Raw genomic sequence first — 24,421 nt, 5'->3', positions numbered from 1 at the left:
CGAGCTGTTTCGCCCATGTCTGCATGCTGCTGCAATGCGTTTTACATTATTGCAAAATTAAGGATAATTTTTGGCTTCAATATCTCGAGGAAAAGAGGTTTTCCCCTAGCGTAAGATATCTTACGCAAGTACGAGAGAACCTCTCGTAAGAGAACTAGAACATTCACACATATTTCAAAGCTGCAAACGCATTTCGGTGGTGTTTTGAAAGTAAATTCTTGTATTTACATTTTGAGAGTCAAAAAATTTTTACTGAACCTAAACAAGCAGTAATGCTGCAACCCCTCCTCCCTTTCCCTGATTGTTGTGCCTTCAAGCAGTTTGATTGGGAAGCTGTGCAGTTGAATGACCGTCAGCTTGTTCGTCCCTGGTTAAAGTACCCCAAGGTCTGACAAATAAAACAAACCCTTCTAAACTTCTCTAAAGCTGACATTTCAGCTACAAAACCTCCAACTCACTGATAATGAAAACAGAAGTGTACATCTGTGTTCTGTGTGCCTGTTTGGTAACACTCGAAGCAAAGAAGGTATGTAAAAAATATTAATACCATTAATCAGACACTCCTGAAAACATAGTTTTTGCATTTATTCAAAAAGTTACTGTTGTGTATGTCTTTCTTTTCTGAGATTTATGTATATTTAAAATGATTTGATGATGAAAATAAATAGTCACTGACCAGTAAGATATATTATTTAGCCTGTTCAACTAGTCTATATCTTGACTAACTTTTATTGAGGTTATGGGATCAAATGCCATCAGAATGTATATCTATTATATACATATATTCTTTTTTCCTCTAATCACTGTTATTAGTAGGCTACTAACTATTAATACTACTAATAATCCTATAATTTTACACAGAAATCAGACGGGAATGGGAATCCGAACGACTTCACATTTTTATCCTACAATAAAAAGGTTGGTTGATGCCTTAATTTAAAGCAAGCAATAGCGCTTTTGTGTCTAAGAACAAGTATTCCTAAATGCAGTGTGAAATGACAAAAGAATGATCATTCCCAAAAATATGCATTACTTTTGTATTATTTATGATGGAGACAATCGTAACTTTTAACATTCTACATGCTAGCACAGCTGCTGTTTAAAAGAATAAACCACATTTCTTGCCTCATTCATATCCACAGCAAGATTCTGAAGTGCAAGGTCCTTCAAGCAATGTCATTGTTAATGGAAGTAAATATGAGCAGGTAAGTGTCATTTTTGCTTTAAACAGACTTATATTTGAGGCAACAATGCTACTATACTGTAAATCTCACCAGTAAGACATAGAGTATTAAAGGCTTTCTGAATAAATTTCAATACTTTTTCATACTTTTAATATACAGTATGTGTTGATTTCCATCCATAACAGGCGACCAACCATACATCTTTAAATATAACCAACGTAAGTTTTTTGGAGAGGATCCTTTTGCCGAAACTTGCAGTGCCTTCATTTCTCATGAATGAAAATGTAGATTACTCATATATCTATCCTTTACACAAGACAGTTTTGTATCTTTCTAAATTGAAGCCTTGGGATATAAAGTTCTCCTTAAATCCAATTATTTTCCTTAGCGACATATCTTTCTAATTAAATTAGGTAGACTTTCTACTGTCATAATTTACTCAAAACTCATGTCATTCCCAACCCAATATTTTTTACATGGAACATAAAAGGAGATAGTTTGAAGGCTACATATTAGCTCACTCACATTCCACATACTGTAAAAAATAATAATAATAAAAAACAGCATATGAGTTTGAAACGACATGAGGATGAGTAAATGGTAACAAAAGGCTAACTATTACTATGATTACACATGCTTGTAGTTTGTTGTGAGAACTAACAGTGGGGGCGAGGGCTTTTTTCTTTTCTTTTTTTTCTTTTTTTTTTGAACAAGCATTTTTTTAAATATATAAAACAAAGAGGACTCTCAGTCTGTCAGCCTCTAGATGGAGTCACAAGGGAGTCACCGTGGGTCTCCGTTCTGTTAATGCAGTTCTGCCAGTTCATGTTAAATGCAGTAATTGTGGAATTACTCTGGAATGAGTCATATGTGTAAAGACTTCACTTTTTTTTCATCAGAATGAATGGCCACAAAACGAAACACAAGACATAGCTCAAGGGTAGCTCAAGATACTTAAATGGTATGCCACGTTTCATACTTACTAATGCATTATGTAATAGCTACATTAAAATGCATTGATTTTTGAATGTTGTTTGTGAAAAGTTGTTTTTAAATTGTTCAACTCTTTTTCTCCTCAGATAACAGACAAGTGATGTAAACTGGAAAACAACCAGTTTAACAATCAACCGCTATGAGATGACACTATAATGTTTGCTGAACTAATTACCTTTGTATTATAGAATATCACAAATGGAACAATACATGGAAAAAATTTACTGCAATTTATGACCTCACAGGTATAAGCGCTGAATTGATTTTTACAAATAAAAGACAGAATAAATGTAAACAACCTTGGTAGAAAAACAACGGTAGAAAAAAAACGTACTTGTGTAAATGGACAAGAAAAAAAGAAATTTAACTCATAACCGTAAAGACAATACTACAATGCTGCTCTACAGTACGTGCAAAACAAATGATTGAATGTATAGGATATATATGCTTATGTATGCTTATTAAACGTGTAATTGTCATTATTTGGTTCTAAAGTAAAAAATATATTTTAATTAAACTGTCCACTGGGTAAATTATTCCATGATTAAAACTGAACATGACATTACAACTCTAATTTTAATATCAAACTTTGATAATCTACTGATTGTTTGCTCTTAATAATCTGAAAAATACAGCCAACAAGACTACCAAATTACCCATGTTAAATGCCAAGAGAATCTGATTTATAATCTCTCAGAGATTTAAACCCTAAGACCAGATGTTATAAATAGAGAAATATCAAAACAAATAGTCTGTTTATAAATACATTTTACAGCATATTCAATATAGACCTATTGCTTCTCACATTCCTGTGTCTGTATTTGTCAAATGAATTCCTATATTGTCCAAAACTATATTCCATATATGACAGTCGAAAAAGGATTTGCACCTGTATGGTCTGTACAGTCATGGTTAAGATGGGATAACCAGACCAATCCAGCAGATATATTTCAGGGATTAATTTAACATGGCCCTAATCTAATTTGACCTGAGACAGAGGACCAATTGCCTGACTAGTCCATGCATACATTTTTTATTTAAATACATTATATTCATTTAAATTTATTTGGATTAAAGTTTTCAATTTTAAATATTTTAGTTATTTTTTGTACATTTGTAACAAATAAGCGATGTGTTGGTTAACCGCTGTAAGAACTGCAGCAAACACTGGACCACAACCTGCCCCTCAGGGCCTGGCCTGTCATTCAGGCACACACGCAGAGAAAAAGAAAGGAAGAAAGAGAGAGTGATGGGAGAAAAAGAGGGGGCTCCAGGAGGAGGTAGTGACGTATTCCCAGGCCACAGAATCTCCGCACCTCTCAGCAGCAAATAATGAGCTTAACCACACGGCCTCGGTGCAAAGGGGTCAGTCATTCGGATTATCACACTCGATTTTGACATCACAATCCTCCACGCCTCTCGGTTTTTTCTATTCTTTTTTGGAAACCTGACATTTTTATTTTACTTTCTTAGATTTGTGTCCTTGTTGGATGACCACTGATATATTAAGCTTTGGTCACAGGGTCAGACAGGACAGTCAGCACAAATATGGACTGTAGTTTACTCCAGCTAAGACGAAGGGTGTATACACATTGTTGAGTTTGAAGGCAGAGGCTAACTTTTAGAACAGGGATTCACCGTTGTTACCTTAGAAAACAAAACCCAATGCCACTGTCCAACAACAAGGTCGCTGATGATGGAACTTCAGCACAGCCACTGCAAGAAGGAAAAGCAATGGTGGACTCCCTCATCAAGGTGAGTTGATATTAAATGAACCAATAACTGATTAGAATCATTCGTCTAAACAAACCTCCATACTTGTCATTGAGTTTTGTGGTGATAAGAGTTTTTAACAATCAGGGCATCAATCATTATTATTTCCTAACAGGAAAGAAAGGTGAATAAATATATATAAATCTTTTTATTTATTTATATATGTTTTTTTTTTTTTACATATTTCCCTTAATAAGTGTTCTACAATATTAGAAGAAAGAATGAGGGGAGCGCATAAATGAGATAAATATGTCGACAATCATTTGTGGTTTATTTTCCATCATTTGTTTGTTGACATGATGACAAACTTCTTGCGGTTCGGATTGAAGATGTCGAAGCCTGTGCTTGTCCTCATTTCTCCTTATTTTCAGGCTGAACATGAAAGTATCTTATGATGGTGTATTCCTCGAGCCTTAGGGTGAAAAAGCACTATCTGTGAGTAGGGATGATGCACGCTCCACTGCTTGATTATCTTCAGTTTGAGCTAGTGGAGGCATGTGTCATTACTCTGACCATTGTGCCTATGAAGACCTGACGGTCAAAACGTTGCGCTTTCAATAAATAGTCGTTTGGAGCTGTTATATCCAGTGTGCACACTTCACATTTCTTTTTTCCTATATATGCTCTTACTAGCCCAGCAGAATTACCTGTTTTCTTTACTCTATTCTGCTGTCAGCAATGGTAGCATCTTCTGTTCATCTACTTGCTTTAAGAATCAATACATAAAGTAAATCTAATGCTCCCTTCAGACATGCAGATAGTACATCTTAAAGATGATCAGCATTTTAACTGATCAAATCATTGTACATATTTTCAAATCCAAGTGGCTATAGACAGCAACTAAAGCAAGATTCCAAAAGTTTCCAAAGCTTATCCTGAAATAGCTGTCTTATGACAAGCAGATTATCAGTAATGTTTGTCACTCATACTAATGCTAATCTATCTATAATGATGTTTGATAACCTGAACATTTATGTAACCTTATAAAACTTTCACAGCATCACCAGAATAAATTATATTAAATATATTTAAAGATGTTAAAGGATTGTATATGAATCACACTTTTAAAAAATGGCTTACAGTGTTTGGGGTCAATATGAGCCCCAATTGACTTTTCCTTAGTTAAAAAAATAAATCGAGTAAGCAACCTGCCATGTGCTTTAAAGAACTGTGAGATGTAGGTATTTATTTTGTCTGAACCTGGTCATTGAGGTATTGTATCATAATTATATTATTGATGTATAAAATACCCTAATTCAGAGCAGTTTGGATGATGTTACATAATTGATCTGTAATTCTGTATGAAATCCATTGTGCCATCAAACCTTTTCCGTTTTTAAACAGTTATTTATCTTATATCTTTATTGCATCATTAATACAAGATAACATGTCTAGATATTGAAGAATGCCAAAGGTAGATGTATTAAACTAAAGTTAAATTTCAAAACATCATAGTTGATCTGATCTGACTCAGGTGGTGGCATGTTATCGACACTTAGCCTCCTGTGTCGGTGGATGCATGGACAACTCCAGCCTACGACGTGATCTTCGGCAAACACGAGAGCGAGCCCAGACACTAGCGCTGTCCTGCCGAAACCACCTGACAGCTCGACTGAGGGATAAAACATTACCAGAGACTGAAAGGAAGGAAACAGAGCTGTTGTGGGTAGCGTTCTCCTCATGTCTGGAGCTCCTACATGCAGACATGTGCAAGGTTTTCACCATGGCCAAGCACTTTTCCCTGGCCAATAACAGTACCATGGTGCAAACAGGCATACAGGGTAGGCATGCATAACTGTAAGAAGTTTCATAACAGATTACTAATTATTTAAGAATAGAAGAAAAGCAACTTCTGTACATTCCTCAAACATATGAAGTGTAACCGTCATAGCCCGTTATTGGTCTGATAAACATGTAATTGCTTAAACAGGAGGGACAACAGAGGTGGCGGCTCGGGCCTTGAGCCTGCCCGACCTGCAGGAGGCAGGTGACGGTACCCAGACGTCCAGCGTGGAGGGTCAGGAGCAGAGTCAGCTGGAGCAAGAGATCGCACAGGTGGACCGCACACTGGAAGACATGGAGCTGAAAGTCAATGTTCTGCGCTGGACTGTGGAGGCACTGGGTCCTCAGTACGCTGACCCTGTTAGCACTGACAGCGCCTCACTAGCACTGCTGTCCATCGACGAAGAGGCAGCTCAAAGCTTCTGCAGTCGTAGCCAGATGTTCGCAGCAATGATGCTGAGCGGCGTGGCGATCTTTGCCGTGGTGCTATCAGTGTGTGTGGTGTTCCTGGTCTGAAGTCTTATCTCTTGTTTTGTGTAGGCTTTTTTTTCTTTTTCTGAGGTCTCTTCAGTTGTGATCGGCCAAACATCAACAGTCTGCACAGCACAATGTTAAAAATGAAACTGTCTGTGTACTTACTATCAACAATTTAACAGTTTCTTACTGTTTATCTCAACAGAGCCTATGAGTTCTGTTTTACAAGTCCAAAAACTTTGCCATTAATTTTGGGTGTATGATCATTTATAGCAAAAGAAAGCATGATGAATTAATTTGGGTCAACTTTCAATGCAGAATAGGAATTTGGGAAAGCAGTAAAATGGTAAAATCGGATTTTATATCCTACTTTCAGGACTTCTGTTTTGAGGTTTTGGTGTGTGTAAACACAAGTCCTGTTTATATAGCTCAAGTCCTGGGCTGGTTCATCATGCCATACCTTCAGAACCTTATTCTGTTTTAGTTTTTGACTATAATACAGTATCAACACTGACACAACACCTAATCCTGTAACTATTACTTGGCAAGTTTGTACTGGAGCCTACTCTTGAAACATTACTAAAATAATCTGGCTTTAATACGTTATGCACATATCTTTATCTTTGTGTGGAATTTAATTATTGATTTAGTTCGAATCAAATGTTTAGAAACCTGTTACACCAGCCAGAAACAATAGAATTGTTTGTTTTAAAATGTTAGTCAGCATATGATGCTCAGTCATTAGTTATAAACAAGTAGGCCTAGGGGTTAATCAATATAAAGCAAAGGTAACTTAGAAGTTTACAGAAAATATTGTAATTACCTCAAACTGAAAGTCACTTTTTCAAAGACATTTGACATTTTAAGACACTGTTTAAAATCCTTCTGTTTTCCATCATGCATTGTAATGTACTCACTTTCAAGTGTCTCACGAATATTAATTTTGTAAAAAATATTAATAAATTAGATTTTTAAAATTGAATGTTAGTTCCAGTATATGTGTTGTCAGACTCAGTCTGATATTCAGAGTCCGTCTCAACAGTTTCTCTCTCGCATTTTCCATATTGCTTGTAAAATCACAATAAATCAGGGGGTTAAACTGTAGTGTCCCACATTTTGGTAAAGGTGCTGCAATAAATGCAAGTGGAGGCTAAATAGGCTAATGAATAGAGAATAAAACCGGTCATACAATATTTATATATTTACCCCATGAGTAAACATTTTCTGGTTGCTAAGCAGTAAGCACCTCCCCTCGCTTACCATTTGTTAACGTTACGACGTGCTTACGTCTCGCTTTTAGAAGAACAGCATGTGTACGTGAAACGTCATTGTTTACGCACTGTTACAGGAAGCTTGACAGAGGTTGACGGATCTGTCAAACAAAAAGGAGAAAAGTTTGAAAACCTTTATATTTCTTATCGCAGTGCGGGAAAAACAGTGTCTTACTGACCCGGTTATGTAATTATTGTGAATTATTTCAGGAATTAAAAACGTTTTTTTCAAAGTATTGATTTTAGAAGACCAGGCTACAGAGGAGAAAAGCAAGATCATGCGGTCAAATCAGGTCCCGCGCCGCCGCGATCTCACAACATTTGAAAGTTTTCCACGGATTTAATATTAAAAAAAATAGGCTACAAAGTGCTCATTTTCAGGCTTCTGCAGAATGTGGTCTCCGCACAGCAGACATCTGATCTCTGCGATCAGAAGTGGATTTAGCAGGTCTGGCACGGAGTCTGTTCTGCTGTTGAGAGGTTCATGCATGTTGGTCAGAGGTGCGTATACTCTCGATGTTTGTACTGTAACAACGTTAAGTGATACACACACCACACGTCTAAGTTTGCAGAACGTTTACTGCTGTTGATAATGACCAGTTTTCTATGATTTGCATATCCTACGCTAATCGTCCCCATTGTCTTTGTTTCAGAGTTGAGCACCTCTGTTAAAACTCTACAGTATGACCTGAAAAAATCTGACATATCTAAGTCTGGCAATAGGAAGCTATTCTTTGACACTCATGCAATGGTCCGACTGCTTGAGGAAAGCGGTAAGATTGCTTTTCAGTGTTTCTAAAATGTTCTGGCAAAGTCTAGGTCAGTGATTCATCAAAATGATCTGTGTCCTTTCAGGTTTCATGACCCAGCAGGCGGAGGTCATTGTCAATATGATGGTGAAAACCACAAATTCAAACATGGACGTTACGTACGGTGACATGGCCACCAAGACACAGCAAGTGAGATTTCTATTATATTTTCATGCTGCTGTGATCACTTATTGATTTAGCTCATGTATTCAACTTTTGATAAGGTTTAAGTGATTGATTCATGGGAAAAGTTGGCAAACAATTACCAAAGTTGATCATGACATTATGTTTTTAATGTACACATAAAAAAAAAAGCCTGTTGTTGTCTATACAACTTCCCTCATAGCAGAGCCCAGGTCGAACAGGTCAGTTATTCTTCTTGACTATTTTTGTTTTACAGGAAATCATGTTACAGAAAGTCATGTCTCATATCACCGCTGTGAAAAAGGACATGATCATTCTTGAGAAGAGTGAATTCTCAGCATTATTGGCAGACAATGAGGTGAGACCTCATATCTATTATCAGACCATTTGTTATCTATTATCATCATCACCCACTCGATTTGTATACTTGCATTATTTGTAAGTTTGGGGTCAGTGATTTTTTTTTTTTAAATGTTTTTTGAAAGAAGTCTCTTATGCTCACCAAGTCTGCATTTATTTGATAAAAAAATACAGTAAAAACAGTAATGTGAAATATTATTACAAGCAGTGTTTCTATTTGAATATATTTTCAAATGTAATTTATTCCTTTGATGGCAAAGGTGAATTTTCAGCATCATTACTCCAGTCTTCAGCGTCACATGATCCTTCAGAAATCATTCTAATATGATGATTTGGTGCTCAAGAAACATTTCTTTCTATCAATGTTGAAGACGGTTGTGCTTTTTAATATTTTTGCGTAAATCTTGATAAAAAAAAATCAGGATTCTGTGATAAATAGAAAGTTCCAAAGAACAGCATTTATTTCAAATAGAAATCATTTGGAACATTATAAATGTCTTTTGATACATTTATTGTGTTCTTGCTGATTAATTATTAATTTCTTAAAAAAAAAAAACCTTACTGAACCTAAACTTTTGAACGTTAGTGTATATAAATAAATATAAATATTTCCTTATGCCGTCTGAATCTCTTGTCTCTGTAAATTCAAATACATAATGTAACAGTAGCTGTGAAATAAAAAGTGATGCCTTTTTTTTGAATAAGGTCATTATATGGTTTGCCTTGAATCCCTCAATTGGTACATCACCTAATAAAGAAGTATTATGTATCTTATTTCCTTTACAGAAAATCAAGGTTGAGCTATCACAGCTAAAGTTACAACTCACTGTAAGTTAATGGAAAAAAAACAACTTTTTGATAAAAAAAAAAAAAGGTTTTACTTTGCTATTCAGACCTTAAATACACAGCCCCTGACCATACAAAATACTGGGAACTCTAGTTATTATAGTTTTACATTTTGTTTTGTGCTGCAGGATGTGATACGCAAAAGGCGTGCAGATACCATTTTGGATTTGAACATAGAGAAAAGCCGTGTAAAGGAGATGGTAAGTACAGCAAGATCAAAGACTTAGTTTTTAGAGTTGTGTCGTTTTGAGCTGGAAGTTACATAATTATGCTTTAACTGAGATGTGTTTGCTCTTGGTCCAGACGGTAGACTTTGACAGAAAACTTATTGGGACCAGGAATGAATTGATGGAAATGGTGAGAAGTACAAGCATTTAGGACAATAATATCTTCTTGATTTTTTTTTTTTTATGAAACATTTTATAAAACTGGAGCTGCTTTCTTAGCATTCTGAGCAGGATCGGCATGTGACAGAGACCAACATGAAAATCGACACAGAAGTGGCTGGCCTGAAGACTATGCTGGAGGCACATAAACTAGATACTATCAAATATCTTGCAGGTAAAAGTGTCAAGATCACACATTTGCAATTTGAAAACAATTTGAAAAAGTTGTACATCTGTCGGACTAGTCATACAGGGTGTTTGCAGTCCTCAAGTTCATTTTTTTTTTTTCAAAAGTCTGGAATGAGGCTGAAACCTATTGTTGAGCTTATTTATTTTATGAAGGCCCAAAATTAGGCTGCAAGTAAAATACAAAAAAAGACTCGGCCAGTGGTGGACTGCTGCTGTAGCAGTCTGTATATTGTATGTTTATACTTTTTTTTGTTTACACACATTGTTTTTCCTCATTTTTCAAATACAATATGGAATATTTTGTTACTTTTCTTGATTGTACACTTGAATTATCAGTAAATTAAATTGATATATTAGTATATTGAGATTTAATATTTTGTATGACTACTTTGATGACTACTTGCTAGTGTTTAAAACATTTGCTTATTTGCAGATGTCTGAACTAATCCTAAACATAATTCATTGATCAGTACATTAAAAATCAAGTATTACTCAAGTGAAATTAAAAAAGGAGTACTTTTACTGAAGTGATGTCTTATTAGAATATCTGTGCTTTTACTCAAGTACTTGATTACTTTGTCCACCACTGGTCTCGGCAAAGATAGTGTGTTCATTAAGTTCCTTCTCAAGGACCTGCTGTACACACAGCTGCAGAATGTCCATGTTACATTAATCATACCGATAAAGAGGTCAAGATGAATTTTTTCAAGATGAGTTATTCAAATAACTGGTCAGTAAGAGACTTTTTCAGAATTAATTTTCATTCATGATTTATTTTTGTAATTCTTCTAGGTTCAGTATTCACGTGTCTCACAGTAGTACTTGGATTCTATCGGATATGGATGTGAACACCAGGAGACATTGTTCTTCCTAAAAAAAACTCTCTCATCAGCCTTTGGTCATAAGAAGAGCTGTGATATTCACGGTCATCCTCTAGGAGCAAATGTCCGTTCTTGCTTTATTAAGATATCAAGTTCTATTAGGAAAATCAATCATATTTACATATCTACATCAACAGTGCAACATCTTGCATTAGGATCATGAAGTTCAAGCTTATTTACACCAATGTCAACAGCTTGAATTAAGCCTAAGAAGCAGAAGTTGTCATAGTTGGGTAAACTTCTACAGCGGTGAAGGGGAGATGAGTGCAAATATATTTTTTTAATTGCTCCAATAGCAAAAGAAGAATCTGTAATAGAGCTTCCACGACTTTCCAAGAGGGAAAAATAAAGAGATTGATTACATTGGTCAGAAGAAAGATGTCAAATTTGCCATCACTCCCTCAACTGTTGTGTTAGAAACACCCTCACAGCAACGGTATTTTTATTTGTTTATTTTTTTGACTAGGTAATATAACAATATATAAAGTGTTATAAATGTGTATCAAATTTTTTTTATATGAAAAACTTTACTAGATTTGAGATGTTGATAACTGTGGAAACACAAAATCATCACAGTCTGAAAAAGGTCCATGCTAAAACAAGAAGGTGTTCAAGCAACTATAAATACACATTCACCTTCACAATTTACAAATTTGTAGCCGTTTTTAGAACAAACAGCAATTAACTTTGTATTCATATATGTTGTGTATGTTATGTTGTGTTGTCATTTTAAGTGTGATGAAATTATGCCGTTTAAATGCACTGCATATCTAAGCATCATCACACTGAATCTTCAGCACAGCTGTGTGTGACAAACAGCTGGATGATGTCATATAAAGTGCCTTGGGTAATTTTGGCAGTTGTGTAATGATTAAAGTAGCCTACATTACATGACTTTTGTCATATTTTGGATGGTTGGGATTGTTGCCAGAATAAATGAGTTTACAATACATAGATCATTTGACTAAAAGGTGAGGACTTAAACGCACACGAGATGTCCAAAAATTGCATTCATAATAATATGATTATGATTCAACGAAAGTCAAAGTGAATATGATGAATTCTGAATAATAAAAGTCTGGTCTTGAATTCTCTTTGTGTACCTGTTTTTTTAAGTCAAATATGAAAGTTGTCACCGTCACCGACCGTCTCTCCAGTACACTAGAAGGCAGTATGATGAAGATGAACTCGAGTCGCAGGCGCTGAACGATGAAGAAAAGAGTGCCGTGTTCCTCTCAACCTCACGTGGGAATTGACATGTAATGTGCATCTCTGTTTTGGTAGGTTACGTTTTGTTGTGATTTATTATATGTAATTTTGGTGGTCGCAAATTCAGTTAAATGAATTTATCCAGCGGTCAACTAGTTTTAGCCGCTTCAAGCAGTTTCTGTGGCAACTCCCAGCTGGTTCCAATGTGCAACGTATTAGTCTGTAGAGTTAGAATGATTCTGTTAACTGTAATCTAAACAAATCTTATCTTTAAGCGAGCGAGACATATCAGTTATATTTTAATAAACGTCGATATTCATTTATGAATGTCAGGTTCATCACAGTTCACCCAATAATTAAAATTCTGTCATTAATGACTGAAATCCGTAAGACTTTAGTTCATCTTCTGAACACAAATGATGATCTTTTTGATGGAATCTGAGAGCTTCCTGTCCCTCCATTGACAGCTACACAATTGACACTTTGACGCTTAAAAAGTTCATAAGGGATTGTAAAACTAATTCATATGAATTTAGCTATTTAGTCAAAATTTTCTGAAGAGACTATAGTCGCTTTTTTATAATGAACAGATTTAATTTAGGCTTTTATTCACATAAACATTCCTTAACTTGCACGTCATCCATAGTGGTAAACAGAAGCTCAAGCATGTTTGCTTGATGTGCGAGAACCAATGATGTTCATTCTCGTGTTACAAAGCCCGTTTGAGCCTACTTAGGTCTATGGTTTGAGCTTCCACAAGAACCAATGAGGTTTGTTCTCGCATCAAGCATGTTCGGTTGAGCTTCTGTTTATGTTCACTGATCAATTTTTATATGTGAATAATAGCCTAAATTAAATCTGTTCATCATAAAAAGTAATCATGTTTCTTCAGAAAATTTTGACTAAACCGCTCAATTCATATGGACTAGTTTTACGATCTCTTTATCAACTTTTTGAAGTGTCAAAGTAGTATCTATGGATCTCAGATTTCATCAAAAAGATATTCATTTGTGTTCCGACGATGAACGAAAGTCTTACGGGTTTGGAACGACAAGAGGATGAGTAATTAATGACAGAATTTTCGTTTTTAGGTCAACTATCCCTTTAAACCCCTTTATACTGGACCTTTAATGACAATCCTAAGCTACTTTTATGGTTGGATGAAACTTGAGTGAAATTTTAGATTGTGTGCTGTTGTGGGGAAGGGCAATTACTTTGCTGTGTTTGTTCTTTCCAGCATTACGCAGAATGTGATGCTGCTTAGTGCTTAATTATAACTCTCATTCTTTTCAGACCCAAAGTACATCACTATCTCCTGAGAGAAGATGACAGACGCTTTCAGTAGCAACAGTGAGGCAGTTCTTCAGCGCACTGTCAATGTGTCCACCATCACAAGCAGCCATGCTGGAAATTTGATGAAGCTGTATCAAATAGCTGAGACATGTGATTTTGTCACTAGTAATCAATTCACAAAGGCAAGACAACATCTTTCGAAATCATCTGTCATGTTTACTGAAACCATTTGTCCAGCTGATCTATTAAAGATATAAATATGTCCTGTTTTTATCACAGGTAGCCTTACAGTTTCCAGATGAACTACTTCCTGATGCCGTCCGGGTCTCTGCAGAAATAGAGAATGAAACCAAAGCCAAGACATACATTTTAGGAGATACATCCTATGGCAGGTAAGAACCCTGTTGTTTCATTTACATTACAAGAAAATCATATGTAATACCACAATGTAACCACTAAATACCTATATAGCCCTACATATTTTATATTTTTAAGACTTTTCTAATCATGTCCACATTTTTTGTGTACCGTATTTATATAGCACGTTTCATACCATTCTGATGAAACATAAATTGTAAAAATTCAAAATTATTACCAAAAGATATTGTATGGCTAATTCTGACTTCCAGACATGTTTATTTCCTTTTCAGCTGTTGTGTGGATGAGGTAGCAGCAGAACATGTTAAAGCAGACTGTATAGTGCATTATGGGCCATCTTGCCTCAGTCCATGCAGACGACTTCCTCTTCTGCATGTGTTTGGGAAAAGACCTATAGATGTCCAGCAGTGTGTTGCAGCCTTTAAAGAGCTTTACCCTGACCGCCAAAGTCATGTGATCATACTGTATGATGTCACCTATTCACATGCTATAGGTAATTGTTACTGTTCAATCTATGCACATGGGTGTCCAATCCTACTGCTGGGGGGCGAGTGTTGTTGTGCAGAGTTGAGCTCCAACGTTCCCCAACACACCTGCCTTGAAGTTTCTCGGTCTGTATCTGAAATTGTCCCCTATTCACTATTCCCTATCAGTCCACAAATATAGTACTCTTAAAAGAGTGAATAAAGTAAGCAACTTCAAGTGAATATTTTACATTTAATGGCTTTGACTGACAAAAAAGTTTTCAGTTGTGCATTATGGGATTAAATAATTGTACTTGATAATGTCTGCTATGGTTTCAGACACCACTACACCAATGGCTGTCCCATCAAATAGAGCTGCTTCAGGTGTGATTAATTTGGATTGGAGCTGAACTCTGTAGGTTTGTGGCCCTGCAGGAGCAGGACACCTCTGATTTAATACCATTGTGAATGTTATGTGTTAATTTATATCATCTCTCCTCAGGTGATCTCAGGACGCTTTTGTGTGATATCTACCCCAATGCTGCGGTATCTCTTCTAAAAACAGATTATTCCTGCGGTGCTGAACTGATACAGGACAGCTGTGTGAACAGTGATCACTTGAATTCACAGGATGATAGTGTCATTTTTAAATTCGGCAGACAGTTTAGTGTAAAAAAGGGACAGAGTGTTGATGATTGCAGCATGTTTTACATTGGCCAGGAAGGCCTGACTCTGACAAACTTCATGATGACCTGGAACCATTGTGCCTTCAGCTCATTTAATCCAGAAACGTGCACAGGACGAGTGGAATCAGTTCAAATCAACAAGGCACTGATGAAACGCTATTATGCCATTGAGCGGGCTAAAGATGCCAGTGTGGTGGGCATTTTGGTGGGCACCCTGGGTGTCGCTAACTATCTGACCATCATAGAGCAGCTGAAAGACATTATTCACAAAGCAGGCAAGAAGACCTATATGTTTGCTATGGGAAAGATCAATGTTCCCAAGCTCGCCAACTTCTTGGAAGTTGATGTTTACGTGCTGGTTGCCTGTCCAGAGAACTCACTGCTGGATTCAAGTGAATTCTACAGACCTGTGGTGACTCCCTTCGAGATGGAGTTGGCTTGCAATAAGCAAAGAGAGTGGACTGGAGAATACATCACAGACTTCAGAGATTTACTGCCTGGTATGACATTGCATCATTTTAACAAATCATACTATAGAGCACTAGAAAAGCATTGTGATATTGATATTGTGTTGCTTATGGGCTTTGAATGATGTCAGTTTATGTGTCCATGGCTGCGTTCCAGTCCAAAATTGTCACGCCCTTCACTCGCTAACTTCCCTCCGTCTTGTTCACTCGGATGTACGTCATTGCTTACGTTGCATGAGTGCCCACTACTGGCGGAACTTTTGCAATAGGCTGAATTGGAACGTGCTAATCACTTAATCACTTAGAATCCACTATGGGGTTGATTTATTATTTATTTATTTTACCCTTACGAAATTGTTTAATGCAGCATTCTATATGTATATAAGTCTGTGTTCGAGTTGTTTAATTATTTGTATTTAAAAAAAATAATTATTATATCATAGTTGTTTGTGGTGGGGTAAATTAAACGCAGTATGCGTTGACATCACAATCGTTGCATTGTGGTATATGGAGCAGCCTGAAGTGTACATATGAAGTAGATCGGTCCCTCTGTCAAAATCGAGGGAGCGAGGGTCTGTCCATATAAACTTCTCTCGTCCACTTCACGAAATGGAACGCACTTCAAAATGGCGGCTGGGATTCCCCCGAGGGGAAGTGTTTAGGGAAATTCGCAAGTGCGTGTCTAAAAATGGACTGGAACGCAGCCCACATGTAGTATCGTTCTGAGCATCTAATGAGAAACCTTTATTATAGGTGGAATCAGTCATGTGGTTTCCCCTGAACCAAATGAGTCTGCCATTGAGGAAGAGTGCACAGATGTCTCTCTTATCACAGGAGCTCTGCGAGCCTGTTCCACCTCCTCATCTGAGTTAATAAATGGCACAGAGTCTTCTTCACTTGTGCCCAGGAATCAGACTCTCACTGTGGCCAATACTAACACTGCAGGTATAGAGTCTGAGGCCATACTGAACTGTAGTTGTGGTAGTAATTCTGCCACTTTTTTAATAAAAACGTTTGATTCATGCAAATGCAGAATATAATCAGGATCTTTTTGTTTTGCAGCATCATTTTTGGCTGGCCGTAGTTGGCAGGGACTGGAGCCCAAACTGGGGCAGACGCCAGTGTTGAAAGCTGTGGAGGGACGGAGAGGCATTGCAATCGCTTATGAGGAGGAGGGTGTGGGTAATAAAGATGCTTTAACATCTCCTCAAAAATCATAACACTCACTTACTATTAGACTGTCACAGGAAATCATCCAAGGACTATCTTCACACTCACAGCACATGAATCACATCAGTATTTTGAAGAGGATTTAATTGTCAGTAATAATACCTTTTTTGGGGACATGTTTCAAGTCTTGATAATAGCAAGTGTTTATTTTGCTGCTGGTCAAAGATCAAGGAAGGTAAATTAATATTTGTTAAATATAAGAATGTGAAGTTCTATTGTGCTACTAATATGGTAGCAATCTATAGAATAATAGAAGAAAAATGTAACTGATGTCAATGTGCTTTAATGTTGTCTTGTTTTAAATGTTATATTCAAACAGAATAAAACAAATTTTTCTGGATTTGTTAAAATATGACCTCTGTGTATGATCTGGTCTGACATATACTATACAATCAAAGTGGGATGAGCATGAGCAAGCTCTGGCCTGAGTTTAACAATATTAAAAAAAAAATACTGCCAAATATGTGTAAAAGAGCACATTAGTTGTAACTATTTGTTGAACATTCATTTACATTTCTGATCCCCATTAAGTGCTTTGACAAAGGTTGATGGGAATATGCCAATCTTCCCGTTGCATTGACCCTCAAGCCACTCATCATTGACTGAAAATGAAAGAAAAATCAGAAATTCATCTCAAGAATGCCTAAGTTCATAGTCATACTGTATTTTATGTCCATATTAGTGAAATACAAGTATCACAGTGTCAGTTCCTACCTTTTGAAAGAACTGTGATGACGTTTCCCTGTTTGAAACCCAGATCCTCTGGGGTAGTAGAGTCATAAGAGTAAAGAGCAACCACTTTCTCATGAGGCACACTTTTACCCTTTTGGACAGCAGTTTTGGGAAGGGCCAAAAAAGAAATTTTGGAGTTTAGTTACTGGAAAAGCTGTTTTAGATTATTATTACTATATGTAAGGTATAGTGTACTCAGCTGTTATACGTCTATTATGTGGTCATTTGATCCTGTGTGAGGGTAGATGAGTCAAGCTCTGTCAAGTCTTTACCTCTGTCATTGAACACCACAGCGTAAGACGGCCATCCTTCACACTATTCCACACAGCCTCCATTTCAGAGTCCTCAATAATCACCCTCTCATCCGAGCCTTCCTTGGCAAAACTGAAAGGAACATTACAACCACATTTTATTTCTCCCTGAAATATCTTAATACAGTGCTGGCAATGTTATAACTTGTATAGTTACCGTAAAGTTAATGTTGATGCAGGCAGCTTCAGTTTAGAGCTTATCATCTGAAGAATGACTCCATATGGTTGTCCAGGTGCAATACTGATAGCAATGGTGAACTGAAAGTGTACTTTCACAATGCAGCCTGAGAATTCACTAGCGTTACTAGTCTGTGAGGAATATAGTCAAGCTTGAGAAATAATTCCTATATCTAAAAAAAAGTTGTCTTTTTGATATGCAGTGGAAGCATTGTTTGATAGTTATGTTAGTTGATAACAGGTTACAGTTAATAGACTGTGATTATGTTGTATGTGATGAAATACTGAACCTTTCCATTCACAGTTTTCAGGCCGTCTGTTCCCACTGGTCTACTAGGTGCTGCTCTTCTTGGTGGAGCTGGTATATCATCATTTTCATTTACTGGTTCAATCTATAAGATGTTGATTTTTATTAGATTTTTATAATGTAGGACAAAAAAAGTAATTTAGCTCAATTAAACGCGAGTAGCTTTTGAACATGGATCTCAACAACAACATCTAAGTGGTTTGAGTTATAAATCTATATAAAGTTCATCTCTGTGCCATTTTGCTGTTTTGTAAAATTGCATATTCGTTCAAAAGGCAATTACCTGTACTGGTTTTGATGTCATTGTAACAATATCCAAGGGTTCAAGGAAATTATAAGGTACAAGACCTCGCTGGAAATAACCAGAAAACAAAACAAAAAATTAAACAGAAAATAGGGCATTATTCTCTCTGCTTATACACTCACTGGCCACTTAGGTACACCTTAGGGTACACCTTAGGTACTGCCGGGTTGGACCCCCTTTTGCCTTAAGAACTGCCTTAAATCTTCATGGCATAGATTCAAAAAGGTGCTGGAAACATTCCTTAGAGATTTTGGTCTATCTTGTCATGATAGTATCATCCAGTTGCGCTACAGATTTGTGGGCTGTACCAAAGGTGCTCTAGAATTTTGATGATTTGAGCTTTCTGATGGCGTGTTATCCTGTTGGAAGTAGCCATCAGAGGGATGGGTCACTGTGGTCATAAAGGGATGGATATGGTCAGCAACAATACTCGGTTTGGCTGTGGTGTTTAAACGATGGCACACTTTGGGGCACTTGGTACTAATTGGGCAAGAAAATATCCCCCACACCATTACACCACCAGCTTGAACCAATGATACAAGGCAGGATGGATCCATGCTTTCATGTTGTTTACGCCAAATTCTGACCCTACAATCTAAATCAGACCAGACAACGTTTTTCTGATCTCCAATTTTGGTGAGCCCGTGTGAATTGTAGCCTCAGTGTCCTGTTATTAGTTGACAGGAGTGGGACCCGGTGTGATCTTCTACAGCTGCATCTGCTTCAAAGTTCGATGTGTTGTGCGTTCAGAGACGCTCTTCTGCAGACCTCGGTTGTAACGAGTCCTTATTTGAATTACTGTTGTATTTCTATCAGCTTGAACCAGTCTGGCCATTCTCCTCTGACATTAAGCCATTTTCGCCCACAGAACTGCCGCTCACTGATATCTTCTCTTTTTCAGACTATTCTCTGTAAACCCTAGAGATGGTTGTGTGTGAAAATCCCAGTAGATCAGTTTCTGTACCATCTGGCACCAACAACCACTCCACCCACGTTCGGTCACTTAAATCACCTTTCTTCCCCATTCTGATGCTCAGTTTGCCATGTGATTGACTGCCATGTGATTGACTGCCATGTGATTGACTGATTAGATATTTGCATGAACGAGCAGTTGAACAGGTGTACCTTATAAAGTGGCCGGTGAGTGTATGTTGATAGCATGCCACTGAAATGTTCTTTTGACATTGAACTCCAGCTCTCAAGTCTATTCTCATTTACTGCCCTCTATGATAATTCACCAAAAATGTACCTTCTCATTGAAAACAACAGATGCCCAGTTGTCTGCTCCTTTCTGAAGAACAAAGACAATGTTTCCAGGCAACACAGCCAGCTCTTCTTTGGTCACAGGAACAAACTCATAGAGAACAGTGTGCGGTGCACCTTCAAATACCCTGTTGATTATGACATTTACATTTACTGTCACCCAAAAATTACAATTCTGTCATCATTTACTCACTCAAATTTATATCTTAAAAAATATATTTTGAAAAATGTCGGCATCCAAACAGTTTGTAGCCATTGACTTCCATATTTTTTTTCCAAGTCAATGGCAACCGTGAACTGTTTGGTTACCTACATTCTTCAAAATATCTTTTGTGTTCAGCAGAGGAAAGAAATTCATTCAGGTTTGGAACAACCTGGAGGTTGATGACTGAATTTTAATTTTTGGGTGAACTATCCCTTTAACAGACACTTGATATACACACAGCAAAACAATACAAAAACTCCACAAACTGTATATAGCTTATATTTAAGTTTTAGAGAGTTTGAGGTTTTTATGCATTAAATAATGTTCTTCATTTTGAACATGACCTTAAATTATCATTTTTTACCTTAGTACCTCTGGGACTTTTGGTGTAGAAGGAACATTGTCAACCTAAACAATACACAATTATGTGGTCATTAAAATAACAGTTTTGAGCATTAACATATCTTCACACCTCTCTCAGTTATTCTTATTTCATACTACTGTTAACGCAATTATTTTGTTAACTCACTTGTTAACAACACTACTTACTTGAGGCTGAAGTGGAGCAAAACCAGAAAACTCATCTGCGGGTACAATAGAAGATACAACCTATGAAAAAAAACCACTAGTCTTAATCAGTTTTGTCTAATTTAATGGCCAAATAGAAAAGGGATTGTTTCAGTAGCAGGACAAAAGTTTTAGTGATTGCACACTATTAATTTGATAATTAATTTGATAAAAACCTTGGCTTTTCCAAGATAGTCCTTTTTCTCCAGCTCTGCCACATAGTGCTTATTGGGTTTGAATAGCAGCCCTACTCGAATCTCTACCAGAGGAAAGAGCTTCTGCTTCTGGAAAGAGGAAATCACAATGTGTAGACCTTTTAAAACAATGCATCAAGACAACCACAGCATACAATTCATGCTGTGTTGCACTATACTCATCAGCGTAATATAACTGATTTTAACTTTGTTTTTTAAGTTGACTTTTTAAGGTTATCCTGATGCAACAGTTTTAAAATATGTCATTTTAAATGCTTTATATTAAAATGCTTACGAAGACTGACACATGCACAATGATGAAGCATGACTTCATCTGTCTTTGTGAATTTTGTCCTTCCTGAAACTTACACAACTTCCTACAAATCCTAACTAGAACCACTGATTATGCAACAAATTATGCAATTTAACCAATTTTTAGTTAGGAAAACTGCAATATGTTACAAAAGAACAACAGCACATGAGAGCACACTTTAGATTTGAGATAAACTTCAGAACTGGCTTTATATAATAATAATAAAAAATAAATGCATCCAGTGTGTAAATTATTCAGTTCATCCATTTAGGATGGCAACTTTATACAGCTGCATTTCTGTCAGTAATTTTCATGAATATGAATTTATGTTTAAAATTCTAGTACTGATAATTATGTAAAGTGGAACACTTTAGCAGTTACAGACCAGTATGGCATCCAGAGCATGGTCAATATGGCTGAATTTGGCATCTGCCCTCAGGCTCAGAGCAGTAAGAAGATGTTCTTGAGCTTTCTCCCATTTTCCCAACTGAGCCTGTACCAGCCCAATGTTGTGCAGCACCTAAATGTTACATGGGACAAAACAACAGCATCAGAGAATGGACTGGGAGCTTGTTGATTCAACTTTTGCTTTAGCATTATGGGGGAAAAGCCTTGCCAATGCCCATAAAGTCATGCTAAATACAGTACGTGTTAAATAAGTCATCAAGTGCATCACTTGGAATAAACCATGAGTCATTCACATCACATCTATTAGTGTATAAAATCAATAAAGGTGAAAAACAAGATTCTATACACATTGTTTAATGCATGGCACAACTCTTGTCTTACCTCACAAGCATACAGTTTATATCTCAACCCCAGAGGTTTGTAATCTATTAGTTGATTTCCTCTTAACTGCTTAAACGCCTGTTGGAAATCTAGAAGAGACTCTTCAAACCTGTTGATACAGTTATGTGGCAGAACATTTCATCAAGAGAAACAATGTGCTGGGCTGTCCCTTATGCAAAAGAAAATATATTTTCTTAAATATTAATTATCAGTATATTAAATTATTTAATGTATATTGAAAATATACTGAATAATTGTGTTAATATATCACAAAATAAATTGAAAAATACATAAGGAATTGCTGCTTTTCCTATATTGAAAAATGTGACAATATATTTACTTATATCGCAATGTATGTCATTTTATATTCATTAATATCATTCATAGTATATAGATGTAGATGTGTGTATAAATATATTTGAACATTTATGTACTATTTACATTTATATGGGAACATGTATGTGCAATATATGTACTCAATTATGAGGAAAATATATATTGTGATATCCATGTATTTATATTTATTTATAGTACATAAAGCACAAATACATTTTTCCACCCACCATGTTACCATGACATTAACAAGACATCCAATTGTCCAAAAATCCTAAACTTTTAATTTGTTTTCACTAAACACTTTTTTTCTTATATAGCCTAGTCCATCACACATATTTTCATATATGAAATGTGTAACTATTCAAACAATAAAATGAGATAATGTGTTCAGCTTTATGAAAAACCAAGCATTAACTCTTGAAAGATAAATTAATTGAGTGTTTCAATAAAGCTATTACATGTAAAACTTAAGTGCTGATTTTGTCTTCACTGCTATCTATATTTTTTTTTATATATGTATCAATATATAGCCATACATGGTCAATGTATTGAAGTATACTGAAAAATATAAGCACTAGTTTTCCATTTATGGAAATGTATTATTTAATATATTGCACAATATTTCCCGTATATTTTTGTTTGGTAAGGGGTGGTCCTCTTTTTTGAACTATAATAAAAGCATACAATATTTCTTAATGTGTCATGAAGAGATGGTAATGGCCTTACCTTTCCTTTTTGTAGAATGTAACTCCTCTCTGAAAAAAGGCCACCGCTAGGTGTTCATCTTTGCCAATACTTCCATCAAATGCCTTAGGATGTATGACAGAAATTAAAGTTCCCCGTAAAGAGTGAAACCACTTTTACTTCCCTTTTTAACAGCCAGAAACTTTTTTTTAAGTAGTAAAAACATCTTCAAATCAATTTAAAGAGCATAGTATTCTGATTGTTGTTTTCTTAAGTAGTATAAAACACTGAATCTGCCCGGTAACTGTACCTTTTCAGCTTCATCTAACTCATCGTTGTTCAAATAAAGACAGCCAATGTTGAAGGCAATCTTGGAGTTTTTCTCCTCGATGTTGAGGAATATCCTGAGAGCAGAGTCTGGGTCTCTTTGCTCCACACAAGCCACGGCCTCGTCCCACTGACGGAGAGTGCTTACAAATGACATGCTCCCCCAGAAAACTATTACCAATGAACAAATGAACGCTGTTCTTCTCTATTGTGAGCCCAGTAGAGGGAATCTGAAAGTTTTCTTAGAGAACAAGCCCATCCCCTCCTCTGAGAGAGAGGAAGTGATCAGCTTCACATGTCACTTGCTTCTTTATTTGTTGTTTCCTCACTTATTTGAGTAAGTTCACTTTTTTTTGGTGTTAGTAAGGCATAGGCTACTTATTAATAAGTTAATCTAACAAAAGGTATCAGGCTCTTATTTTGTTAGTTATGCTTTTAAGAGTGAGGCATGTTTTGTCTCTATACACAAAGAGTGCTGTGGCGTCATGGTACAATGATTGGATCAGATGGTAATATAGCATGATACATGACACATTCACACACCATGGGACTAAATGATTACCAATAATGTACTATGGTATTTAGATGGTATTCCAATGCTAATAAAAAATCTAACAACAACATGTCCTAAAAATCAGGGTCATTATTATAGACAGGCATGTTTGCATATGCATCATTTTCTGATTAAGGTTAAGCCTTTACCAAAAAGAGGTTTGCATGTTCTTCATATAAACATGATAATCAGCATATTTTGCTGCAAAATAATTCAATCAATGCAATTTCCTTGACAACAGCACACATGAGAGCTTCTATTGATTTGTTTATTTCATCCCATTTCTTTTAACTACAGTGGTATCCTAAATGTCTTTCTGTGATAGCTTGTCTTTGCAGAAAGACCTGTATAGCACCCAGAATCTTTTGAGAAGGACAGACACAGATATTGTTGAATATTCTCTTATGATATTCCTAAAAAGGACAATATTTGTCTTTCAAATGTATTGAAGTTAAAGTAAAAAGTTTCCAGAAAAAATAATACTCAAGTAAAGTACAGTATTCAAGTAAATGTACTTTGTTACTGTCCACCTCTGCACAC

The 24,421-nt window shown here is 36.2% G+C and overlaps 4 protein-coding genes across 6 annotated transcripts; 3 read left to right on the top strand and 1 right to left on the bottom strand.

The window, feature by feature from the left end:
• The first annotated feature begins 321 nt into the window (after window positions 1-321).
• rgs9bp (regulator of G protein signaling 9 binding protein) lies at window positions 322-7,250 on the top strand. Of its 2 annotated transcripts, XM_082162209.1 has the most exons (8): window positions 328-526; window positions 862-918; window positions 1,143-1,205; window positions 1,370-1,402; window positions 2,084-2,145; window positions 2,264-3,932; window positions 5,425-5,731; window positions 5,881-7,250. In XM_082162209.1, exons 6-8 carry the CDS (start codon window positions 3,843-3,845, stop codon window positions 6,246-6,248), a joined length of 765 nt encoding a protein of 254 aa, XP_082018335.1. In that variant the 5' UTR covers window positions 328-526; window positions 862-918; window positions 1,143-1,205; window positions 1,370-1,402; window positions 2,084-2,145; window positions 2,264-3,842; the 3' UTR covers window positions 6,249-7,250. The 2 variants fall into 2 exon arrangements, with proteins under 2 accessions (XP_082018336.1, XP_082018335.1); XM_082162210.1 differs by lacking the exon at window positions 1,370-1,402 and having other exon boundaries at window positions 322-526.
• Window positions 7,251-7,529: 279 nt separating this feature from the next.
• mcur1 (mitochondrial calcium uniporter regulator 1) lies at window positions 7,530-12,181 on the top strand. 2 transcript variants are annotated; one of them, XM_082150559.1, is made up of 9 exons: window positions 7,531-7,978; window positions 8,131-8,250; window positions 8,333-8,436; window positions 8,687-8,788; window positions 9,577-9,618; window positions 9,765-9,836; window positions 9,940-9,993; window positions 10,083-10,197; window positions 11,004-12,181. In XM_082150559.1, the coding sequence occupies exons 1-9, from the start codon at window positions 7,870-7,872 to the stop codon at window positions 11,057-11,059; spliced, it is 774 nt and encodes a 257-aa protein (XP_082006685.1). In that variant the 5' UTR covers window positions 7,531-7,869; the 3' UTR covers window positions 11,060-12,181. The 2 variants fall into 2 exon arrangements, with proteins under 2 accessions (XP_082006686.1, XP_082006685.1); XM_082150560.1 differs by lacking the exon at window positions 8,131-8,250 and having other exon boundaries at window positions 7,530-7,978.
• Window positions 12,182-12,248: 67 nt separating this feature from the next.
• On the top strand, window positions 12,249-17,169 carry dph2 (diphthamide biosynthesis 2). Its single transcript, XM_082150535.1, has 7 exons — window positions 12,249-12,372; window positions 13,595-13,776; window positions 13,874-13,986; window positions 14,245-14,465; window positions 14,939-15,622; window positions 16,343-16,534; window positions 16,652-17,169. Exons 2-7 carry the CDS (start codon window positions 13,627-13,629, stop codon window positions 16,807-16,809), a joined length of 1,518 nt encoding a protein of 505 aa, XP_082006661.1. The 5' UTR covers window positions 12,249-12,372; window positions 13,595-13,626; the 3' UTR covers window positions 16,810-17,169.
• On the bottom strand, window positions 17,087-23,577 carry ncf2 (neutrophil cytosolic factor 2). The gene is made up of 14 exons (XM_082150545.1): window positions 23,312-23,577; window positions 23,044-23,126; window positions 21,982-22,090; window positions 21,578-21,712; window positions 20,862-20,969; window positions 20,668-20,727; window positions 20,483-20,526; window positions 19,900-20,041; window positions 18,630-18,698; window positions 18,330-18,431; window positions 18,020-18,171; window positions 17,824-17,935; window positions 17,534-17,642; window positions 17,087-17,421 (listed from the first exon to the last, which is right to left on the bottom strand). The coding sequence occupies exons 1-14, from the start codon at window positions 23,483-23,485 to the stop codon at window positions 17,324-17,326; spliced, it is 1,497 nt and encodes a 498-aa protein (XP_082006671.1). The 5' UTR covers window positions 23,486-23,577; the 3' UTR covers window positions 17,087-17,323.
• Between the last annotated feature and the right edge of the window lie 844 nt (window positions 23,578-24,421).

Source organism: Leuciscus leuciscus (assembly GCF_965113295.1).
Source record: "Leuciscus leuciscus genome assembly, chromosome: 2".
Lineage (NCBI taxonomy): Eukaryota > Metazoa > Chordata > Actinopteri > Cypriniformes > Leuciscidae > Leuciscus > Leuciscus leuciscus.
This window is presented reverse-complemented; position numbering and strand designations above follow the sequence as displayed.

Excerpts from the sequence above, each read along its gene's own strand:
- rgs9bp (XM_082162210.1), top strand. The coding sequence starts at position 3,843 with ATGCCACTGTCCAACAACAAGGTCGCTGATGATGGAACTTCAGCACAG. Across the intron at positions 3,933-5,424 it reads TGGTGGACTCCCTCATCAAG|GTGGTGGCATGTTATCGACA; the intron begins GTGAGTTGATAT and ends GATCTGACTCAG. Across the intron at positions 5,732-5,880 it reads GGTGCAAACAGGCATACAGG|GAGGGACAACAGAGGTGGCG; the intron begins GTAGGCATGCAT and ends TTGCTTAAACAG.
- mcur1 (XM_082150559.1), top strand. The coding sequence starts at position 7,870 with ATGTGGTCTCCGCACAGCAGACATCTGATCTCTGCGATCAGAAGTGGA. Across the intron at positions 8,251-8,332 it reads CCGACTGCTTGAGGAAAGCG|GTTTCATGACCCAGCAGGCG; the intron begins GTAAGATTGCTT and ends GTGTCCTTTCAG. Across the intron at positions 9,837-9,939 it reads AAAGCCGTGTAAAGGAGATG|ACGGTAGACTTTGACAGAAA; the intron begins GTAAGTACAGCA and ends CTCTTGGTCCAG.
- dph2 (XM_082150535.1), top strand. The coding sequence starts at position 13,627 with ATGACAGACGCTTTCAGTAGCAACAGTGAGGCAGTTCTTCAGCGCACT. Across the intron at positions 13,987-14,244 it reads GGAGATACATCCTATGGCAG|CTGTTGTGTGGATGAGGTAG; the intron begins GTAAGAACCCTG and ends TTTCCTTTTCAG. Across the intron at positions 16,535-16,651 it reads GGCCAATACTAACACTGCAG|CATCATTTTTGGCTGGCCGT; the intron begins GTATAGAGTCTG and ends TTTGTTTTGCAG.
- ncf2 (XM_082150545.1), bottom strand. The coding sequence starts at position 23,485 with ATGTCATTTGTAAGCACTCTCCGTCAGTGGGACGAGGCCGTGGCTTGT. Across the intron at positions 21,713-21,981 it reads ATAAACTGTATGCTTGTGAG|GTGCTGCACAACATTGGGCT; the intron begins GTAAGACAAGAG and ends TGTAACATTTAG. Across the intron at positions 20,527-20,667 it reads TTGCTCCACTTCAGCCTCAA|GTTGACAATGTTCCTTCTAC; the intron begins GTAAGTAGTGTT and ends TGTATTGTTTAG.